Source organism: Danio aesculapii, chromosome 12 (assembly GCF_903798145.1).
Source record: "Danio aesculapii chromosome 12, fDanAes4.1, whole genome shotgun sequence".
Classification (NCBI taxonomy): Eukaryota; Metazoa; Chordata; class Actinopteri; order Cypriniformes; family Danionidae; genus Danio; species Danio aesculapii.
In genome coordinates, this window is record NC_079446.1 from 49,205,677 (window position 1) to 49,228,815 (window position 23,139).

The following is a 23,139-nucleotide window of genomic DNA, read 5'->3' on the forward strand; positions in this document are numbered from 1 at the left end:
ATGTAGTTTCAAATGAAATTATTAGTCCAGTCATTACTGCTTTTATTATTATTACCGTTAATAAAATAATAATAATAATAATAATAATAATAATAATAATAATAATAATAAATATTAGAGTGATTTCTGAAGGATCATGTGACTGAAGACTGGAGTAATGAAGCTGAAATTCATCATCAAAATCACTGGAATAAATGATTAAATTGAATTATAAACTGCTTTTGAACAGTTATTTCATACTGCAATAACATTTCACAGTTTTACTGGATTTTTGATTAAATGCAGCTTGATTTAAAGCTGATTTAAAAATTCAACTGTAAATATATATATTTATATAATTATTATTTTATTTATTTTACTATTATTATTATTTTTTTTTTTTTTTGCAACAATCCTAAATTGTGCATTTTAATAAATATATGAAAATAGCATTGGTTTGACTGGTGTGTGTTAACATTGGTGTGTGTGTGTGTGTGTGTGTGTGTGTGTGTGCTAGGGCTGCATGATTCTGGCTAAAATGAGAATCACTTTATTTGCTTAAAATAAAGATCAGGATTTTCTCAGGCTTCTGTGGATGTAAAATAAAGGTTAATATGAGTAGGCTGTTATTATTGTCATTCTCAAATATGGTCAAACAACAATAATATTAATAATATTAGGCCTATGTGCAGCTCTACTGTTGGTTAAAATGCTAGATTTTGAATCGACTTTGAACGGTGGACTTGAACAGACTTTAAACATGTCCTGATCATTAATGCACAGTAAAGAGACGACATCAGAATACAACTATTCATAATGCTGAAGTTGAATTATTATGTTTGAGATGTATGCGTGCAATCTGTCATTGACAACATTATTAGCCCATTTTATTCACTGGTAAAATGAAACGTTTGTCATTATCAGATTCCCTCTTGTATTATATTAAACATTATACAGGCTAGAGTAATTATCCTGACACTGTTACACATTTATTCTCACACACACACATGCTATGAAAGAAAACCATATGAAATGCTTGTCGTAATCATGACATGATAATAACATAATAACTCTAACATGCGTTATGATCATTTAAATGATGTGCACGCCAATTTGACTTGTACTGCCGCGTGCGGTTCATGTTATGGCTGACACCACTTTGAGGAAAAAACACACATGCAATTCATACTTGACATGCGGCTCTCAAACTATCGCTCTCTGTTATTTACACCTTTATTAGCTGTTATTCACAGCCTATGCAGGCTCTGTTCACTGAACATCATTCGGGACACACGTGTCGTAGTAAACAATCACGTGTGATTTCACGACCGTGAATGCTTCATTACATGGAGACAGCAATGACATTATTTTGGGTGATGTATACCTTATAGATGCAGTATGGGACACTTTGTTAAAGAGCAGTGTATGTAAAACAATGTGAAGACCTGTGTGACCGCCGCTTCTGTCCTGCCTGTGAAAATATAATCAGCTGAATCGTAGAGATGCTGGATTAAGATCGTGTGGAGGTCGAATCGAGATCGTGGTGAATAATCATGCAGCCCTAGTGTGCTGATTCAGTTTTAAAGCCATGCTTGCTCTATTCTCAGAGTTTGATTCTTTCTTAAGGGGTTTGAGACACATTTATGAAGGGCTTTTGGAGTAATCCAGTGCTCTTTGTTCAGAAGTGTTGGGAATCTCACATCTCTGACCTTAAACATGGCCAATTATGGTGTGTGTGTGTGTTTCATTGACTTACTGAAGCATCATACCTGGCATCCGTACACACACACACCTTCACATCATACTTTTTCCTCACTCTGTCTCTCATACACACACACATAAACACACAAGCGGACAGGAGACAGCTCTTCCTTGTTAAGTCTAAGTATTGTTGACAGATGGGCTTAATCTGAGCGTTGGGAAGTTATTAAACTCTGACAGGCCTGCTTCCTGAACACACATGATTAAGAGGAGCAGGACCATTCTTCTGCGGGTCGTGTGTGTGTGTATGTGTGTGTGAGAGAGAGCGAGAAAAAGAATTTATGATGTGTGTTTCAGAGAGAGAGAAAGAGTTTGAGATGAGCAAGAGTGAAAGTGTGAGATATGCAAGTGTGTGTGTGCGTAAAAGTGTGTTCGTATAAGAGTGTGATGTATGAGTGTGTGTGTAAGAGAGAAAGAGTGTCTGTGTCTGAGAGACAGAAAGAATGTGTGTGTGTGAGATAGTGTGCAACATAGACACACAGCGGAGACGTGTGTGTGTGTTGTGACTCTTCCATCAGTGTGTATTGTGTGGTTTTACTGCAGTAATGCTCTCTCTGCTCTGTGTTCTTCAGGCTGAAGGCAGCAGAGGAGTGTTTCCGGCAGGTCAAAGAGAAAGCCACATACAGCGTCAAACCCAAACACGCCTCGGGAATCGTAAGTCCAACACTATTATTTCTACAACACACATTTCTACACTCATTTTTACACATGATCAGGATGTTCATGTTTTTTTAATCAGCCCTGATATCATATCCTTATTAGGCCTGTCACAATAATCAATATATGGATTAACACACAACACATGACCATGAGCTCAATCATTATTGGTGATTTAATATAAATCTCCCACAGTGTTGGGGAAAGTTACTGTTGAAAGTAGTGCATTACAATACTGAGTTACTCCCCCAATAAAGTAATTAATTGCGTGACTCAGTTAGTTTTTGTGGAGAGTAATGTGTTATATTATGTTTGAGTTACTTTTCCTTACCTGGCTGAGGTTTCTTTCAGGTGTTTTTTATACTGAAGCTCTGCATTTAACAGCACCTCTATATACTACAGCTTCATTTACCTTTAAAAAATGTAGGATCAAATTATATTATGAGAACTTTCTGAGCCCAGAGCTCTACATGCTGTATATACAGATTAATAAACGCATGTAGAGTAGGCTTGGGCAGTAATATGGTATACCGCGGGATCTAAAAATAGCAACGGTATCAGTTTCAATACCGTCATAAAAAACAATGCACTTATAGAGGAGACAAGTATTAAATGTTAAATATTATTTAATGCCTAAATATGCGTGTGCGTGATTGTCATCAAATACAGTTGTTCATTGTTAGTTCATGGTGCATTAACTTATGATAGCAAGCATGAATATGGATCTTAATAATAATAATAATAATAATCTATCACTGATCTTTAGGCAAAAGAAGATTAATTGAGCTAGTTTAGCGTATGTATTTTGAAAGTGTCTAACTGTAAAAGGTAGGTTTTATTTATTTTACATATTCCTAATTTATCTCGGTGATCTGTTGTGAAATGTTAAGCATTAGTAAATGTTGAGCTATGATTAATAAATGCTGCACAAGTATTGTTCATAATTAGTTCATGTTTGTAAATACATTAGCTAATGTGCAAAAATTGATGCAAGAGCAGGTGAAATTGAGCTTATTAGATCAAAATGGATCTCTACAATAGTATTTCCCTTCAATGAGTCTCTCTTTTTTTTTCTCTCCTCTTCCAGAAAGCAAAGTTGGGAATGAAGATATGAGGAGCAGATCTGGACTCTTTCGGCTCTCGTTTTCCATCTTTAAGTCTTTCGCACACAAACGCCGCTTCAGTGTTACTGCTGCCGAACGAACACAGGAGGTGAATGTGATGCACATATCAGACGTTTGCTCCTGTTCACTGTACATACTGGAGGACTTGAACAAGCAATATCATCCCAAAAGAATCCATTGTATTTTTAATAGGCGAGAAAAGAAGAGAAATCAGAATTTGTGCAGCCGATGTGTCTTGATTTGAACTGATATCAGCACTGATCGCCGCAAGCTTTTAAATCTACACACTAGTTAGTGCAGTCCTCTAGTCTTGAACCTGGTTAGCATATTCAAAGCACACACACAGTCGTCCTACAGGACCTAAAAGAGACACTTCAGAATGTACAGTGTGAAGCAGGCCGTACGTACAGTATGTGTCCCAAACGGTGAACGTTCAGGAAAACCGACTCAGTGTTTTTGTGAAATTATGCAAGATTGTGTCCTTGTTTTGCTGCATCTACACACACACACACACACACACACACACACACACACACACACACTCACCTAATGTATTTAAAAATGTTCATTTTTTTTAATTAATGTAAATGATATTAACATCTTTCTGTAGCATTCTGGTTTGTTTTTAGCATGTCCGTGTCGGAGGTGTGGATGGACGTCTGCGCTCCATGTGCAATAACTGTTTGTATATGAACGTTTTGAGAAGAGTGTAATTTATGTAAAATAAAGGGATTAATAAATTCAGACATTTTAATTTATTTGATTTGAGCTTTACTTGAGCTTGTCATGCACTTGACTGGTCTCTCTTAATTTCTCATTTAATTATTGTGGGAGGGGTCGGCACGGTGGTTCAGTGGTTAGCACTGTTGCCTCACAGCTACAAAGTCGCTTGTTCGAGTCCCGGATGGGTCAGTTGGCGTTTCTGTGTGGAGTTTGCATGTTCTCCCCGTGTTGGCGTGGGTTTTCCTCCAGGTGGAATAATTGGCAGTGCATTCCGTTGTGCCGTCCCCTGATAAATAAAGGGACCAAGCCGAAGGAAAATGAATTATTGTGGGAATTGTTTCACAAACTGGCATCTTCATTTCAGTTTGACTGAACAATCATTAGGAAAACATTGTTATATTCTGTATTTTTGAAGCTGTTTTCTGTTAGATTTTTATTTTATTATTTATTTATTTTATTTGACCAAATTATCTCAGAAACTCTTCGGTTGTAAGATATAAACTTGGAAGTGCAAAGAAAAAAGCAAAAAAAAAGTTAATTAATTTATTGTATGGAGGAAAAAAGCTGTCGTTATAATAATGTAGTAAACACAACAGACTTTTCCTTTCATCTGAATTCTGGAATTCTAAGTTTACATGGAATTTTGACCCTATTTGAAATTCTGTGTTTTGAATGACTAAATTTTACCTTTTTTCTAGTTCTAGCATTTTTGTGGGGGAATTTGAGTTTTCATTTAATGAATGTAGACATTGTGAAATTCTTAATTTCCCCCCTCAGACAGTTCTTTTTTTTACATGAGGCAGTTTTTATATGACTTCTTTTTTGGAATTCTGACTTTAAATCATGGAATTTGTACTTTTTGGAATTGAGTTAAAATCATGGAATTCTGACTCATTTTTCTGAAATTTTGAGTTTACATCATGGAATTCTGACTTTGGAATTCTAAGTTGTACAGCGTGGAATTCTGATTTTACATAATGAAATTCTGAGTTTACATCATGGAATTATGACTTTCTTTTTTGGAATTTTGACAAAGTCGAGGAATTCTTACTTTTTTGTAATTCTGACTTTGGAATTCTGACTTCGTTTTTGGAATTGTGAGTTTGCATTGTGGAATTATGACATTTTTGAGTCATGAAACTGACTTTTTCAAAATCCTGACTTTTTTGAAATTTAGTTAAAATCATGGAATTCTGACTTTTCTAGATTTCTGAGTTTATATCGTGGAATTCTGACTTTTTGAAATTCTGAGTTTACATCATGGAATTCTCACCTTTTTAATTCTTTAATTGTTTAAGTCATGGAACTCTTAATTCTGACTTTAAATCGTGGAATTCGTACTTTTTTGGAATTCTAAGTTGTACAGCGTGGAATTCTGATTTTACATAATGAAATTCTGAGTTTACATCATGGAATTCTGACTTTCTTTTTTGTAATTCTGACTTTGGAATTCTGACTTCGTTTTTGGAATTGTGAGTTTGCATTGTGGAATTCTGACATTTTTGAGTCATGAAACTGACTTTTTCGAAATCCTGACTTTTTTGAAATTTAGCTAAAATCATGGAATTCTGACTTTTCTAGATTTCTGAGTTTATATCATGGAATTCTGACTTTTTGAAATTCTGAGTTTACATCATGGAATTCTCACCTTTTTAATTCTTTAAGTCATGGAACTCTTGATTCTGACTTTAAATCGTGGAATTCGTACTTTTTTGGAATTGAGTTAAAATCATGGAATTCTGACTTATTTTCTGGAATTCTGAGTTTACATAATGGAATTCTGAGTTTACATCATGGAATTCTAACTTTTTTGGAATTCTGACTGCAATTCTGACTTCGTTTATGGAATTCTGAGTTTGCATTGTGGCATTCTGACATTTTTGGAATTCTGAGTTTACATCATAGAATTCTAACTTTTGCAAATGAGTTGAAATCATGGAGTTCTGACTTATTTTTTGGAATTCTGAGTTTACATCATAGAATTCTAACTTTTGCAAATGAGTTGAAATCATGGAGTTCTGACTTTTTTTGGAATTCTGACTTTGAATCATGAAACTGATTTTTTTTTTTTTATTTAGTTTGCATCATGAATTTTTGACTTTTTAAAATTCTGATTTGAGGTCACGGAATTCTGACTTTGAAATTCTGAGTTTACATGGAATTCTACCTTTTTTGGAATTCTGACTTTTTGTAATTCTGAGTTTACATCATGAAATTCTGACTTTCTTTTTTGGAATTCTCGGTTGATGTATTGGAATTCCGACTTGGTTTTTGTTATTCTGAGTTTACATCATGGAACTCAATTCTGACTTTTGTTTTTCTTTGAATCCTCAGAGTCAGTAGACTTTGTTTGGACTTGCAGTAAGACTACAGTAAAAGACAACAGTAAAAGTCGATAGTTTAATATAGATTTCAGGTATTTCTCTACATATATAATATCTTGTACCATATTTGTATAGAATCTCTAGGATCAGTCTAGTTATGCATGTGTCATGTTAATCAGTCTTTGTGCTCCAGCATTTGTAACTCCTCTGGAATGAGTTGTGTGTTTTCAGGAGCCGAGCGTTCACAGTCCTTCAGCTCTGGTTAGCAGCAGCGTCTACAGAAAGACCTCGGGGTGTGTGTGTCACTGTTTCCCCGACTCAGACACGCTCACAGACATGCAGCGGCACTGCTTGATGCGCTGGATCTTGCGGTATCGGACAGGCGGCTGCAGGTCTGGACAGTCCAGCTCTACAGTGAGGCTGGTGAAGCGCTGCGGCCTGCAGAATGCACAGGACTGGAAGGACTCCTGCTCCTTTTTGACATGGCGTGGGATGTAGAAGGAGTTGCACTGGCCGTAGCAGAAGCGGTTGATGACGGTGCGGCTTCTGCAGCCCTCCTGGCTGACCGTCTGCCGCAGCGGCTGCGTCTTACACCAGTCGCTCTTCAGGTACTTTTTCTCTGTTACCACCAGCGCTTCCTGGCTGGAGGCGAGCACTTCCTGTTTGCGCGTGCGGCGGTCAGAGGTGTTGGAGTTGGTTTTGTAGGGCGACGGGACGGAGCTTTGTGGACGGTTCTTGCGGGCGGCGGAGACCACACACAGAGCGCCGGCCAACAGCAGACACATGGCCACCTTACTGCTCATCCTGGAACACAGAGAGCAGATCACACCTGTGAGTACAAGTTTTGATGTAGTTTCTCCAATGACTTGCCTAATTAACCTAACTTGCCTAGTTAAAGGTGCATCTGCCTAAATGTTAACCATTAGCATGATATCTTTGAAACACAGTCCCTCCCATGCCATCCAAAGCCACACCTCCTGAAATCACAAACGCGCCCACATTACATATAACAGTAGACAACCCACTAGATCAGGTCATTCGCCAGTTAGAAAACTGTATAGTACTTCATAAAACTACAATTCCCAATGAGAAACTGTATTATATCTAGCACATTTACAGATGTGTAGCAAGCAAGACTTGTCATAATGTGCAATATTTCATGCATGCAAGGATCGCTGGTCTTACTCTCTCACACACTTTGTCCTAAAGCCACTACTGTATGTTAAGTGGTTGGCCGGCGGCGTGCAGGAATTACACTTATTATTGAGCCATACTTACATGCTGTTTCAGAGTGAATATTTGAAGTAGCTCTGAACAATATAGGGAGCACATCACAGGCTGTCATTGTTCGAAAATGAACCAACGTGATGTGAAAATAAAAGCATCTTCAGCTCAGTAAAGCAGGCTAGGTGGAATAGCGCTATTTACTTCTGTTTTGTCGTTAAACTGAATAAAAATCGACATTATGGATGCTGTAAAAGGACCTTATGAAACTGAAATTAGTCACATCAATCTTTCACTAGAAGATTTCAGTGGCTGAACAACACTTCTGTGCATATAACCCATTCATAACAACTCAATCTACATCAGCTCTGCGTGACTAAAATAGTTTTAAACACAGCATTACCTGCCTAACAGAAATACTTCAGCCATGGTGTCGTCCTTCCTCCAGTGTGCAAAACTAACTCCAATATTGATTCAGGATTTTAAAAAGATTTGATTCAGCATTTGTGTTTACCGATGTCACTCTCTCATGTGAATGCGCAAATGGCGGATCTGTCTGTGTAAACACAGCTGCACAGAGGTACACATCTACAATTGTTGAAAGCCAGTTTGGGCTACTTATCAGAATTATGGAACTGATCAAAATGACAGTTTTTAATTGGATTTTTGAGTCTTATGCCTTATCCAGAATATAAAAATACATATAAATACATTTAGATCAGGGATTCTCAACCGGTGGGCCTCAGCGATCCTGCAGGTGAGCCGCGAGATTAAAATGAACTCTCAATATTACACTATAATTTTTGGATTTCATTTTTAATATGCTACATTAAAATGATGGAAGTAATGCACTTTCTCCTGTTCTCTGATTACTTCAAACTCGGCGCAATAACAGCCTCATAAACGCATCTGCAGCTAGTACACGTCAGTTCATTCACTATGCGTGAAGTGAAAGTGAAAGTCTCTCTTTGTATATTTTTGTGAGAACTATTTAATATACCCGCATAGTTGTCCAAATTAATGTCCTGTGAGTGTTTCATAATGGACGCGCACCCATACAGGAGGATCCAGCGAGGCTGAATAGTGTTTCTGCCATAGAATGTAAAATAAACCTGCATTGAGCTTCAGACGCGCTGTGGCGAAGCTGTTCACTGTTCCTGTCAGTGATCTCCCAATAATATCCAGCTACAAACTTAACCTCCATCAGATTTATGGTGTATTACTGTATTTTACATTTGTCTGTGTAGTTTTGAATAGTAGATATTTAATAGTAGATAGTCAGTCAGTCCAGTTTAAAGCAGAAGCTGGTCGTTTGCAGTCTCCCTGCTGACCTGTGGTTCTCTTTGAATCTGTGTATGTTTTTAAAAACAAATATATTTTAAGTAAATATAGGCTAAATATAACCCCTGATTTAGATCATTTAATTTTATCATTACTATTGGAATATGAAGAGCCTTTCAACCAGCACCTACTGCACCTTTAACCTAATAATCTAGTCTTTAAATGTCACTAAGCTGAATACTAGTATCTTAAAAAATAACTTGTATAACATTCTGCTCTGTCATCATGACAAAGACAAAAGAATGAGTTAATAAACCTGTTATTTTGCAAAATGTGTTGAAAAAGTGTTAAGACGCACTTGGGAAATACAAATAAAAAATAATAATTTCACATGACGGCTAATAATGTACATTTTTGAGGGCAACACAGTGGCTCAGTGGTTAGCACTGTGGCCTCACAGCAAGAAGGTCGCTGGTTCAAGTCCCGGTTGGGTGAGTTGTCATTTCTGTGTGGAGTTTGCATGCTCTCCCAGTGTTGGCGTGGGTTTCCTCTGGGTGCTCCAGTTTCCCCCACAGTCCAAACACATGCGCTATAGGGGAATTGATGAACTGAATTGGCCGTAGTGCACGAGTGTGTGTGAATGAGTGAGTGTATGGGTGTTTCCCAGTACTTGGTTGCAGCTGGAAGGGCATCCGCTGTGCAAAACATATGCTGGAAAAGTTGGTGGTTCATTCCGTTGTGGCGACCTCTGACTAAAAACAGACTAAGCCAAGGGAAAATGAATGAATGAATAAATGAATGAATGAATGAATTAATTAATGAATAAATGAATGAATGAAGGAATGCATGTACATATGAATTCAGTATTGTTATTGTGGTCCTGAACTACTTGACTTGAGTACAGATCTGAGGATTGTGGAGCTCAGAGTAACAGCAGCTCTTGACCTTTACACACACACGCACACCTAATCAAAACACTAAACCAGCTAATGCTCTGAGTTGAGGGCAGGCAGTGAGTTTGTAAACCAGCTTTTCTAGACTCTTTGTAGACTGAAACCACGAGAGTCTGATTCCTCGTCTGTGGATGAATTGTAGTTAATTAGGCTTTTACTGCAACATTTCTGGCCATTAAATCAGCTCATTCATTCATTAACTGAGGAAGTGACTTTCACGCAGTCTCACAATCAAAACATCATGAAACTGATTACTAAAGCTGATCAATGCATCACAAATATATAAATACAATTATAAATATAATTACTGTCACTTATGATCAAGTTTATGCATCACCAGGTAAAAGTATAAATATCTTAAAAAAATAAACACTGCAGTGTTCAAATTTTACTCAATGCTAAAAATTTATTTTAATGAATAATTCTTGATCATATAATGATTTCAGAAGGATCATGAGACACAGAAGACTGCAGTAATGATGTTAAAAGTACACTACCTGACAAAAGTCTTATCACCTACCCAAGTTTAAGGAAGAGCAAATAATAACTTGACTTCTAGTTGATCATTTGGTATCAGAAGTGTCTTATATGAAAGGCAAAGGCCTCTAGATTAGCACAATAAAATATGATCATGCCTTGATTTCTAATGATTTCATTAGGACAGTAAGGTCTGACTTTTCTTAGACTAAAGTCTTGTTACTGACAGAAGTAATGTCCAGTATAGAATATGTGGTCATGCTGCAGTGGAAACAGAATGAATATTGTGTCTGACTCCATCATGAGCTTGGAGGACTGCATCCATACATCTCTGCAATGACTCAAATCACTGATTAATAAAGTCATCTGGAATGGCAAAGAAAGCGTTCCTGCAGGACTCCCAGAGTTCATCAAGATTCTGATTTATCTTCAACGCCTCCTCAATCTTACCACAGACATGCTCAATAATGTTCATGTCTGGTGACTGGGCTGGCCAATCCTGGAGCACCTTGACCTTCTTTGCTTTCAGGAGCTTTGATGTGGAGGCTGAAGTATGAGAAGGAGCGCTATCCTGCTGAGGAATTTGCCCTCTCCTGTGGTTTGTAATGTAATGGGCAGCACAAATGTCTTGATACCTCAGGCTGTTGATGTTGATCATCCACTCTGCAGATCTCTCGCACACCCCTATACTGAATGGAACCCCAATCCATGATTTCTCCTTCACCAAACTTGACTGATATCTGTGAAAATCTTGGCTCCATGCTGGTTCCAGTAGGTCTTCTGCAGTATTTGTGATGATTGGGATGCAGATCAACAGATGATTCAGCAGAGAAATCCACCTTCCGACACTTTTCCAAATGATCAACTAGAAGTCGAGTTATTATTAGTTGCTCTTACAACTGAGATCAACAACAAGACTTTTGTCAGGTAGCGTACAGCTTTACATTACAGATATAAATTACACTATACTATATATTCTATATTAATGTTCTATGTATTTTATATACTATATAAAGCATCTGTAACACTTTAGTTTAGGCCACAATTCACAGTATTAACAAACCAATAGCTAACACAACTATAGCTTAATAAACTACTAATCATCTGTTTATTAATAATAAGGTAGAAGTTGGGTTTAGGTTTTGGGTAGGATAGGCCAGTGGTTCTCAAACTTTTAAACCCGCGACCCCCATTGTAAGATCGTCAAGAACTCGCGACCCCCCACTACCAAAGCATATACAAACAATAAAAATAGCTTTTTTAAGCTGTTCACAATATTTTAACTATATTTACTATAGATTACAGGGCTCGAAATTAACATTTTTGCTTGGTAACACTGGTGCTTCTAACTTTAAAAATGTAGGCGCACCAGCCAAAATTTAGTGGCTCCCACCAATTATCGCACTGTTACTACAAGTTTTATAAACAGATTTATTGCATTTGAAAATCAACACTAATCAAAACTAACAAGCAAAAAAATAAATATGCATGCGTGAGGAAAATGTCTCAATGAAATTTCGTTATCACAAGAAAAGACATTTTTATAACATAATTGAGTGACCAAAAGATACACGGACGGATATCCCAAAAGATATCCCACAGACTTTACAGTGAATGCTAGTTATTTTCATAGCAGACTTGAAGCCAATGGAGGTCTTTTATCCACTCTTCAATAAGTGTAGATGGTGGATTAACATTCAGCACATGATCAGTAATCAGATGTGCCAATATTTGTAGCTTTAGGTGTTTCTAAGACAAAATCTGTCAGTGTTGTTTTCATTCTCTCGTCTTTAGCGCTTTACATTTTCGCGGTTGTAGCTCCTGTCATCTGAAGACAGGAGGCGTTGACTGAGTGATTGACAGCTGATTTTAACCAATCATTCGTGTTCAGTTCTTAGCGCAGTGGGCCAATAAGAAGAGCGTGAAGGCGGGGCAAGCGTTGAAGGCTTTGTTTACTGCGGCAAGTTGACATGACAACAGTTTTAAACTGTTCCTGAGCGCTGCGTTCCAAGTACAAAGATGCATTCTGCCCGAATGTGTCCTAAATACTTTATGAATCAGTAATATCTTTTTAAAAATCTGAAAATATTAGCTTTCACTTGTAATACTGAAAAATATTTATTATAATCACTGAAAATTACACAATTTTTAAATAACTCTCGCGACCCCTTGAAATTATTCTGCGACCCCCGCAGGGGTCGCGACCCCCAGTTTGGGAACCACTGCGATAGGGGATGCAGAATAAGATCATACTTTATTAATAAACAGTTCATATCTTAATAATAGGCCGGTAATAAGCCAGTAATTAATAGCATAAATTAGTGACCTAAACTAAAGTAACATCTATTTAAATTCAATCTTTTAATAATTTACTGCATTACAGAATTAATTTCAGACTAATATATATATATATATTGGGTGATTTAAACTCTTGCTGCCATATTATCATATTCCCCCATGCATCTGTCAATAGTTCTGTCTGTTCTGTGCTGCAGTAATGTCTCGGGGCGAGTGTTCACCATTTCCTGTGAAGACAGGAAGTGGCGGATTATGTTTAATTTGTCAGGCGAGAGCGAGCGAATGATCCGTCAATCACTCTGGACATCTTTAGCACAGATGTGGCGTCGCCGGAAGGCAAAACAAATGTGACTGATTCATTCCCATAAAGGAAATATTTAGAGAGCGGCTGGTTCCTCCACAATCTGCAGTTCAGCAAACCACGGAGAAACCATAAATCTGAAGAGCCTGAACTCAAACTCTGATCTGTGTGTTGCTCAAGACGCTCACACTGAAGATTCATGAGCCTTTCAGACAGGATTCTCCTCTCTTAGGAGCCAAAAGATCCTCTGTGTTTGGAGGAGGTTTGAGTACTGTGCAAAAGGCCACTAGTATCTTCACCAAATGTGTTCATTCTATTATTATTCCCTCCAGAACTGTCTTGAGCATCTGTCTGCACTCCCATCTCACGCCTCCAAAAGCCACCGCATTCACCGCGTTCATTGCATTTCGTCTTCGTCTTCTGAGGCGCAGCTCATATAATAAGGCTGATTTTTGTCGAGTCCCATGAAGGAGCTCCAGATGGAGACTGTTGTTGTTGCATGTCCGCCGGTTCCTGCCTCAAAATGAGTGAGTTTGAGCCACTTGTACATTAAGGTAGCGTTCGGAAAAAACAAAACACCAGCGGAGAAACTCGACACAGAGGAACATAACCTCACTGCCAGCTAGCGTTTCAGAAGTGTTATTGCAGAGCAACACAAACAGCACGTGGAAATTTAAATGCACGGCAACATGCAAGGCTTTAAACCAGGCTTTAGAGAAGAAAAAACACCACAGTAGTGAATCCCAACCACACTAAACTCCACTTCTCTCAGCAATAGTTCTGCATGTTTATCATCAAGCGGGGATTTTTCTCTCTTTAGTTTCTCATTGACTGTAAACGCTGCTTTATTCACTGATGTTTGATGCCATATTCAGTCTCATTCACATCTTTGGATAGAAACTGGAGTAATGCTGCTAACAAATCATCTTTATATCACAGATATAAATGACACTTTACTATATAGTCACATAGCAAACAGCTATTTTAAATTCTAGTAGTTTTTACTGTATTTTTGTACCAAATACAGTACTGTGCAAAAGTCTTAGGCCACCAGTATTTTTACCAAAAAAAATCTTTAAAGTTGGTTATTTCTTTATTTAATTTTCTGTAGCATTTCCACATTTTTGTCATTGATTATAATTATGTAATTACACTGTATATATAAAATGTTTGTAAATGTAAATTGATATTTCAAACTAAGATGCTTCAGAAACGTATAGAAATCACCCACTTTAAACCTGTTTTTGGGGGGGGAGGGATACTATGGTTTTTACACAGTAAAGTATTTGGTTAAAAAATACAGTAAAAATTGTGAATTATTGTTGGAGAAGGTTTCTTACATGTACGCTACTGTGCAAACATTTTAGGCCACTTGTATTTTCACCAAAAAAAAAGAGTTTAAAGTGGGTTATTTCTCTACTCTTTCTGCAGCAGGTCTCAATATTTAGATTTTATTGAACGCTCAAATTCCAGATTTCATATTTTTCATATTAATTAATTAAAGCCGATTTAACTCAATTAAAAAAAGGTTTGTCAGTTTGATATCAATTTGATTTCCAAACTTTACATATAATTACTGTTATTGACATTATAACATTGTTTTTCTCAATAGTAATTATAATTACAATGACATCATTATAACATTATTTTCCCCATTAATTGTGATTATATATAACAACTCTGAATATCTAGATTTTTTTGAACCCTTAAATTCCAGACTTCATATTTTCATATCATAAACCAAATATTAAAGCTTATTTAACTTAATTAAAAAAGGTTTGTCGGTTTGATTTATTGATTTAAATTTCTAAAAATGATATATAATTACCATTAATGGCATTATAACATTATTTTTCTCATTAATTGTAATTAAATAAAAAACAGTGTTTGGAAATGTAAATTGATAATTCAAATTCTTTTGGCCGAAGACTTTTGCACAGTACTGTATTTAAATATATTTTATTTTTATTCTAAATATTATTAGAATTTAAAATAGCTGTTTGCTATGTGACTATATAGTAAAGTGTCATTTATATCTGTGATATAAAGCTGATTTAGTTTTATCAGCATTATTCCCGTTTCTATCCAAAGATGTGAATGAGACTGAATATGGCATCAAACATCAGTGAATAAAGCAGCGTTTCCAGTCAATGAGAAACTAAAGAGAACAAAATCACTGCTTGCTGAGTAACTGGAGCAAATATTGCTGAGAGAAGTGGAGTTTGATGCACTGTTTGCACGCTGTTTGTTCTCCTGTAATAAATGAGCTGCGCCTCAGAAGACGAAATGCAATGAACGCGGTGAATGTGGTGGCTTTAGGAGGTGTGAGATGGGAGCGCAAACAGTTGCTCAAGAAGGGAATCTTTGTTCTGAAGGGAATAATAATAATAATAGTAATGATGGACTGACGGAGGGCTGAGGCCTTTTATAATCAGCAGAACAACATTTCAGATCTGCAACAATGGAGAGCTGGAAACATGTAAAGCTGCAAACTCCATAATGACGCAAACACCCTCAAATTTATATCTGATCAGCATCTGACAAACTAAATCACATCACGCACACTGAAGCGCAAGCTGGAGATTATTCAGTAAATGTGTTTACATCATAGTTTATGCACGTTTTATCTTATCAGATAAAAAGTTCATCCTGCTCAGTTGTTCAAAATAAATGCACATCTTGGCGTTTCCATTTAAGCAGTTTTTATGCAATATTTAAAACTTCACGTAATAAATAATTCAAGTAAATATAGGGGCATGGATTCAGAAATTGATGATCAAGAAGCATTCTGTTTATTATTATCAGTTTTCCATATCGTTGCGTAAATTGTGACGCATTCAATCATAGGTCTCAATTTGCCCTCCATGAGTTGAGTTTGAGACCTATGCATTACATTCTTCAGGATTCACAGATGAGCAAAGCTAACATCATTTATTAGCATGTTATGTAAAATATATGTATTACACTTACATACTACCTTACTACACTTACATGCTTGTTATCACTATCAATTTTTCCTTGCACCATAAACAAACGGTGATACTTTATTTTAAGTACCAATTCTCACTCTTAACTAGTGGCTTATTATTAGCTGGCTATTATTAAGATATTGTCTGTTTATTAGTACTTATAAAGCACATATTCTACATATTATACTACATCCCTAATCCGTCCTTAATAACTATTAATAGGCAGCTAATAAGGAGTTTTATGGGGGGAAAGCGATACTTAATGGGTTATTTATGATGTAAAATGACACCTTTAAATATAAATATTATTAAATTAAATATAAACATATTAAATTATGAATTAAATGTACGTTTGTGACTCTGGACCACAAAACTGGCTTTATGGTACACGTGTATATTTTATATGAGTTACTGAGTTTTCTTCTGTGCCAAAAGTCAGTAGGATATTAAGTATTCTCAATATTTAGTTTTTTTTTAACCCTCATATTTCATAATTTTCTCTGTTTTTAATCATAAACATAACATAAAACATATTAATAAATGTCATGTTAATCAATTGAAGCTTGTTTATTCAACTCAATATGAAAAGAAAGACCCTTGTGACTGATTTTGTGGTTCAGTGTCACATTTTTGTGTCACTATTGACATCAGTCAGCTTAATAAACTTTAATTTAGGTCTTACTCCTAATAAAACTAATCATTTCCTGATCCTTTTTCCAAAATAAAGCATCACAGTTGATAAATGATCTCCTTTTTAACGTGTTGTTTATGGTGAATTATTAGTGATTGAACAGATGCTGTGTGTTGGAGAGCTGAATGAGGGGTCAACAAAGGTCATGCAGAAAAAGGAAAGATCGTGACCTTTGTGAATACTGACGGGAAGGTCACAGGAAGTGACACCAGGACTTAAATAGCTCACTGAATATATATTTAAAGACTGATTCTGATTGCAAAAGGCACATTTATATCAAATGACAAGCTCTCACAATCAATGTGTTAAAATAAGTTGTTTGGCCGAGCTTCTGATTGGCTGATGTGTAAAATCAGCATCATGTGATCAAACAGTGGAGTAATGATGACACTGACACGTTTACGCTTAAATACACTCCCATAAATTGATCAAAAGTGACAATAAACATGTTTATAATGTTACACACACACTTCAGTTTCAAATAAAGGCTGTTCTTTTCAGCTTTCTATTTATCTGCACTGTAGCAAAATGAATGTTATGACTGCAAATGTTTTGTTACTTGTGTTAAAATGTTAATATTTACTTGTGCAAACTTTAACTTAAACCTTTTAGTTGAATTAAATTAACTTTTCTAGTGATCCCTACTCAAACTGACCACAAATATTAAGGCAGCATCAATTTTTACAATGATTAAAAGTGACAGAATATTAAAGCGGCATCAATTTTTAGTGTTTGAGTTCTGAAAATGAAATGCGTTCAGTTCCAACAAAAATATTAAGCAGCACCGTTATTTTCAACACTGATGATGATAATCAGAAATGTTCTTGATTAAATCTTGTTATGCTGATTTCTGAAGGATCATGTGACACTAAATACTAGAGTAATGATGACACTTTGACATGTTTACTCTTAAATACACTCAAATAAATTGATAAAGTGACAGCAAACATGTTTATAACGTTACAGACACACTTCAGTTTCAAATAAATGTTGTTCTTTTGAACTTCCTGTTCATCTGCACTGTAACTAAATGAATGCTGACTACAAATATTGTTGTTGTTTGTGTTAAAATGTTCATATTTAGATATACAAACTTTAATTTAAACCTTTTAGTTGCATCAGATTGTTTTCTAGTGATCCCTGCTTGCATGAATCAAACTGACTACAAATATTAAGGCAGCATCAATTTTTACAATGATTAAAAATGGCCAAATATGACGGCGGCTTGAATTTTTACATTGACAAACAATGAATAAAAGTAGGAATTCAGCATTAATTTCTAGTGTTTGAATTCTGAGAATCAAATGCATTTAATTTCAACAAAACCATTAAGCAGCACAATGATTTTCAACACTGATGATGATAATAATCAGAAATGTTCTTGATCAAATGATTTCTGAAGGATCATGTGACACTAAAGTATAAAGGACAACACTTTGACACGTTTACTACTAAATACACTTCCACTGTAACTAAATGAATGCTGACAACAAATATTGTTGTTATTTGTGTTAAAATGTTCATATTTAGTTATACAAACTTCAACTTAAACATTTTAATTGAATCAGGTTATCTTTTCTAGTGATCCCTGCTTGCATGAATCAAACTGACTACAAATATTAAGCCTGCATAAATTTTTACAATGATTAAAAATGACTAAATATGAAGACGTTTTTACAATTCTGAAAATTAAATGCGTTCAATTTGAACAAAAATACTGAGCAGCACAATGATTTTTAACAGTGAAGATGATAATCAGAAATGTTCTTGATTAAATCCTGTTATACTGATTTCTGAAGGATCACGTGACACCGAACACTAGAGTAATGATGCTGAAAATACAGCTTTACATCACAGATATTAATTACATTTAAAGAGAGATTCACATAGAAAACAGCTATGATGAATTATAGTCATATTTTACAATTTTCAATGTATTAAGATCAAACAAATCCAGTGTTGGAGGACAGAAGAGTCACTGAACCACTCATTCATATAGTCCAATTTCAGAAACATGCTAAATTCAAATATAATGAATCATATAGTTTGATTCATAATTTAACTGTTCTGAATATATATATATATATATATATATATATATATATATATATATATATATATATATATACACATGCATATATATACATATATATATACATATATCGCAGAAATCTATAAATATCGCAGAGAAATAAAATATCGCACTGTTAGATTTGTCCAATATCGTGCAGCCCTGTAATAAATGCTGTAATTCATCATCGTAATTAATGTTAGTAAATTTATGAATCAATGAAACCTTATTGTAAAGTGTGACCAATTGCTTTAACTCATTTCTAATAACTAACTACCTTTCCTTTGTGTTTGCCATGATGACAGCACATAATATTTGACTAGATATTTATCAAGATACTAGTATTCAGCTTAGTGACGTTTAAAGGCTTACAGTAACTGGTAATACTTTGCAATAAGGTTGAACTAGTTAATGTTAGTTAATGCATTTACTGTACTAACATGACCAAACAATGAACAGTATATTTATTGCAGTATTTCTTCATGTGTAAAATAAAGTTGTTCCTTGTCAAGTCATGTTAACTCACAGTGCATTAACTAATGTTAACAAGCATGCATTTGGATGTTAATAATGCATTAGTAAATGTTGAACTATCATTATAAATGCTCTACGAGTTTTGTTCATTATTAGTTCATGTTAGTAAATGCATTAAATAATGAATCCCTAAAGTGTGACCCAGTAGCTAGGTTACTGTAGGGCATTCACTATATACAAACACACACATTTTTACGAATGTTTTACACCACGACAAGCATATGTTCCACACAATTCCTTCATGTTATCCCAACACAAACTGATTAAGTTAACTTAATTTGGTAACTTTATAATAACTACACACTATAAATCATTTATTAAGCATTATCATCTAGTGAATTCATTATCTGTTTAGTATTAACTCTACATTAATAAACATTAGTAAGCAGTTTATAACTGCAGCTACAAATGCTCTATTCTTGACTTATCACATTTATAATGTGCTTAATAATTGTGCGTTCATACTTTGTCACTCATTGTTTTTTCATTACTAAATGTAGTATTGCATTATTTACAAACCATTTGTATTTAAGAGTACTTGTTAGTTTTTATGATCATTCAGATTGAGTCAGTAAATGATTAATAAACTATTGAAATCAATGTTTAAAATATTATACTGTTGTTTATCCAATTTTATGTCGTATTTTGACACTTCTGTAATGTTTAAACTGCACAGTAATTCTATTGTTTAGAATTGCAAAGATTATTGTTCATTTGATACTGAGCCTTTAATTATCATTTAACTTACAATGCATAAACTGCATGAAGTTGAGTTAATATAGCATTTATTAACAAATAGTAACCATTCCTATATGCCTGAACATTAAAATATATAATGATATATATTATAATACATATTACACAATACATATATTATAATGATATATTATGATACAACATTTCAGTGTTATTTAGCGATGTTTAAACTGCACAGTAATTTTATTTGAGATGAGGTTAATTTGAATAGTTTATTAATCATTTACTTATTCTAAATGATCTTAAAAAGCTCAAACTATTCATAAATACCTGCTTTGTAAATAATGCAATACTTCATTTAGTAATGAAAAATGAATCAATAATAAAGTATGAAAACACAATCATTAAGTGCATCACACATGTGCTGATTAATCAGGAATAGAGCGTTTCTAGCAGTATTTATAAACTGCTTAACATCTATTAATGTAGAGTTAATGCTTAATACAGGGGTGCCCAAACGTTTCTTATAAAGGGCCAAAAACCAAACTTGATTGAGGGCTGTGGGCCGAAGTTGAATAAACCAAACAGTATTACATTATATTTACTCATTTGTTTGTTTATTATTTAAAAATAACTAGAAAAAGTTGCTTTAAAACATATGAAATGATGATGCAGTATAATTTTAATGTTTTATAATCAACGTATTATAGTAAAAACATAAACAATCCCATTTCTAACACAATGGAGTTCAATACTGAATACACTAGTCAAGCTGCTCCTGCCTTTGCCTTGATCTGTTCACCGATGTCTTGTGCATTGTCCTCCATCTGTCGAGTGACAGTATTTACAAGTCTGGTTCATATGAAACATTTAATTTTAGTTGCTTTTTTTTAGCTCCTCAATTAAACAAAGAAACAAAAGGGTATACATTAAATATGAAATGACAAGCTCTGTCAAATGCATTCGCTCCAACCAACTCATCCATCATTCTCCTAACCAAAGGTTACCATGGACCAACTGTGGCCCTATTTTGGGCACCTCTGGCTTAACAGATAATGAATTCACTATTTGCCAACGTTTAATAAAAGGTTCATAGTGTGTAGTTATTATAGTGTTACCCTTAATTTTCACAACTTTAAGTGGATTGAATAAAAATGAGTTAATTGTCTGCTAAAAAACTCAAGAATTGTGTTGTTTCAGCTCACTTTATATTTTGAGTGTATTAAAGTAATCGTATCCTATTCTAATAATTATTCACTCATTTTCCTTCAGCTTAGTCCCTTATTTATCAGAGGTCGCCACAGCGGAATGAACCGCCAACTATTAACCGCCCTTTCAGCTGCAACCCAGCACTGGGAAACACCCATACACATTCATACACTATGGCCAGTTTAGTTGATCAGTTCCCCTATAGCGCATGTGTTTGGACTGTGGGGGAAACCAGAGCACCCGGAGGAAACCCACACCAACATGAGGAGAACATGCAAACTCCACACAGAAATGCCAACTGACCCAGCCGGAACTCGAAGCAGTGACCTTCCTGCTGTGAGGCCACAGTGCTAACCACTGAGCCACCGTGCCACAGACTCCAATATTGATACAAATGTTAAATATAATCAAACACACTGGAATGATCAAATGATTCAGAGGAAAGTCAGAAGTGCTCAGTAGATGGAGTCTGGTGTAAATCTGTAGAGCAGCTCTGCTTAATCAGACCAATAATCCATTCATTACTGTAGTTCTGCTTCTACAGTGTGTGTGTGTGTGTGTGTGTGATCGGCACGCAGAAATCAGAAACGCAGATTAGAGACTGGTAAATCCTCAGTGCTGGTAGGAGAGCTCACCGAGAGCACAAACAGACGTAATCCACTCAAACACACACCTGATGAGAGAGTGTGTGTGTGTGTGTGTGTGTGTGTGTGTGTGACTCACCTGCTGGAGTGTGCGCTCAGACACTGCTGAAGATGATGATGATGAAGAAGCCCATGGATGTTCAGCCGCTGAGAGTCTTCAGTGTGTCTGACTGAGAGTTTGATCTCTGACGGACTCTATAAATCTGTGTGTGTGTGTGTGTGTGTGTGCGCGCTGCTCCTTCTTCTGCGTCTCTCGCATGTGGATCTGATCAAACTGCCAGCTTTCTATTGGCTCCGATCAGCAAACAAATCATGCCACAACTCTCTCTCTCTCTCTCACACACACACACACACACACACACACACACACACACACACACACACACACACACACACACACACACACACACACACACACACACACACAATCTCTCTCGCGCGCGCGCTTTGAAACACACACATTCTGTTTCTGTCTCCTGCTCTCTGAAACACACACACATTCACTCACTCACACACTCTCTCTGATACTCAGACACGCGCACATACACACTCTCTCTCGCTCTGAAACACACACTCTCTCTCTCTCTCACTCTCTCTAAAACACACTCTCTCTAAAACGCAGAGACACTACACACTCCCTCTCTATCCCTCCCTCTCTCTCTCTCTAACTCAGCTTTTCTCTCTCTTCAGATTTTCTACTTTTATACTCAAGAAAAAAGATGTTTAAAAAGAATTCTTTGTCATTTTTATTCACATGTTTTTTTTTTGTTGTTGTTTTGCTGCAAGATCACTCATCGGCCACTTTATTAGGTACACCTTACTCGTACCAGGTTGGACCCACTTTTGCCTTCAGAACTGCTTTAATCCTTCATGGCGTAGATTCAGCAAGCTACTGGAAATATTCCTCAGAGATTTTGCTCCATATTGACATGATAGCATCACACAGTTGCTGGAGATTTGTCGGCTGCACATCCATGATGCCAATCTCCCGTTCCACCACATCCCAAAGGTGCTCTATTGGATTGAGCTCTGGTGACTGTGGAGGCCATTTGAGTACAGTGAACTCATTGTCATGTTCAGGAAACCAGTCTGAGATGATTCACGCTTTATGACATGGTGCGTTATCCTGCTGGAAGTAGCCATCAGAAGATGGAGACACTGTGGTCATAAAGGGATGGACATGGTCAGCAACAATACTCAGGTAGGCTGTGGCGTTGACACGA

At 35.8% G+C, this 23,139-nt stretch overlaps 2 protein-coding genes across 2 annotated transcripts in view; one reads left to right on the top strand and one right to left on the bottom strand.

Moving 5' to 3' along the window:
• Nucleotides 1–4,265, top strand: part of fmn2b (formin 2b) — a 96,405-nt gene extending 92,140 nt beyond the window's left edge. Inside the window, exons 19-20 of the mRNA XM_056469041.1 lie at nt 2,313–2,394; nt 3,485–4,265. Coding sequence (XP_056325016.1) covers nt 2,313–2,394; nt 3,485–3,511 — 109 coding nt within the window. The 3' untranslated portion in view covers nt 3,512–4,265. The remainder of the gene's footprint in view (nt 1–2,312; nt 2,395–3,484) is intronic.
• A 2,365-nt stretch (nt 4,266–6,630) lies between these two features.
• On the bottom strand, nt 6,631–22,446 carry grem2b (gremlin 2, DAN family BMP antagonist b). The gene is made up of 2 exons (XM_056469631.1): nt 21,996–22,446; nt 6,631–7,372 (listed from the first exon to the last, which is right to left on the bottom strand). The coding sequence occupies exon 2, from the start codon at nt 7,369–7,371 to the stop codon at nt 6,871–6,873; it is 501 nt and encodes a 166-aa protein (XP_056325606.1). The 5' UTR covers nt 7,372; nt 21,996–22,446; the 3' UTR covers nt 6,631–6,870.
• Nucleotides 22,447–23,139: the final 693 nt, after the last annotated feature.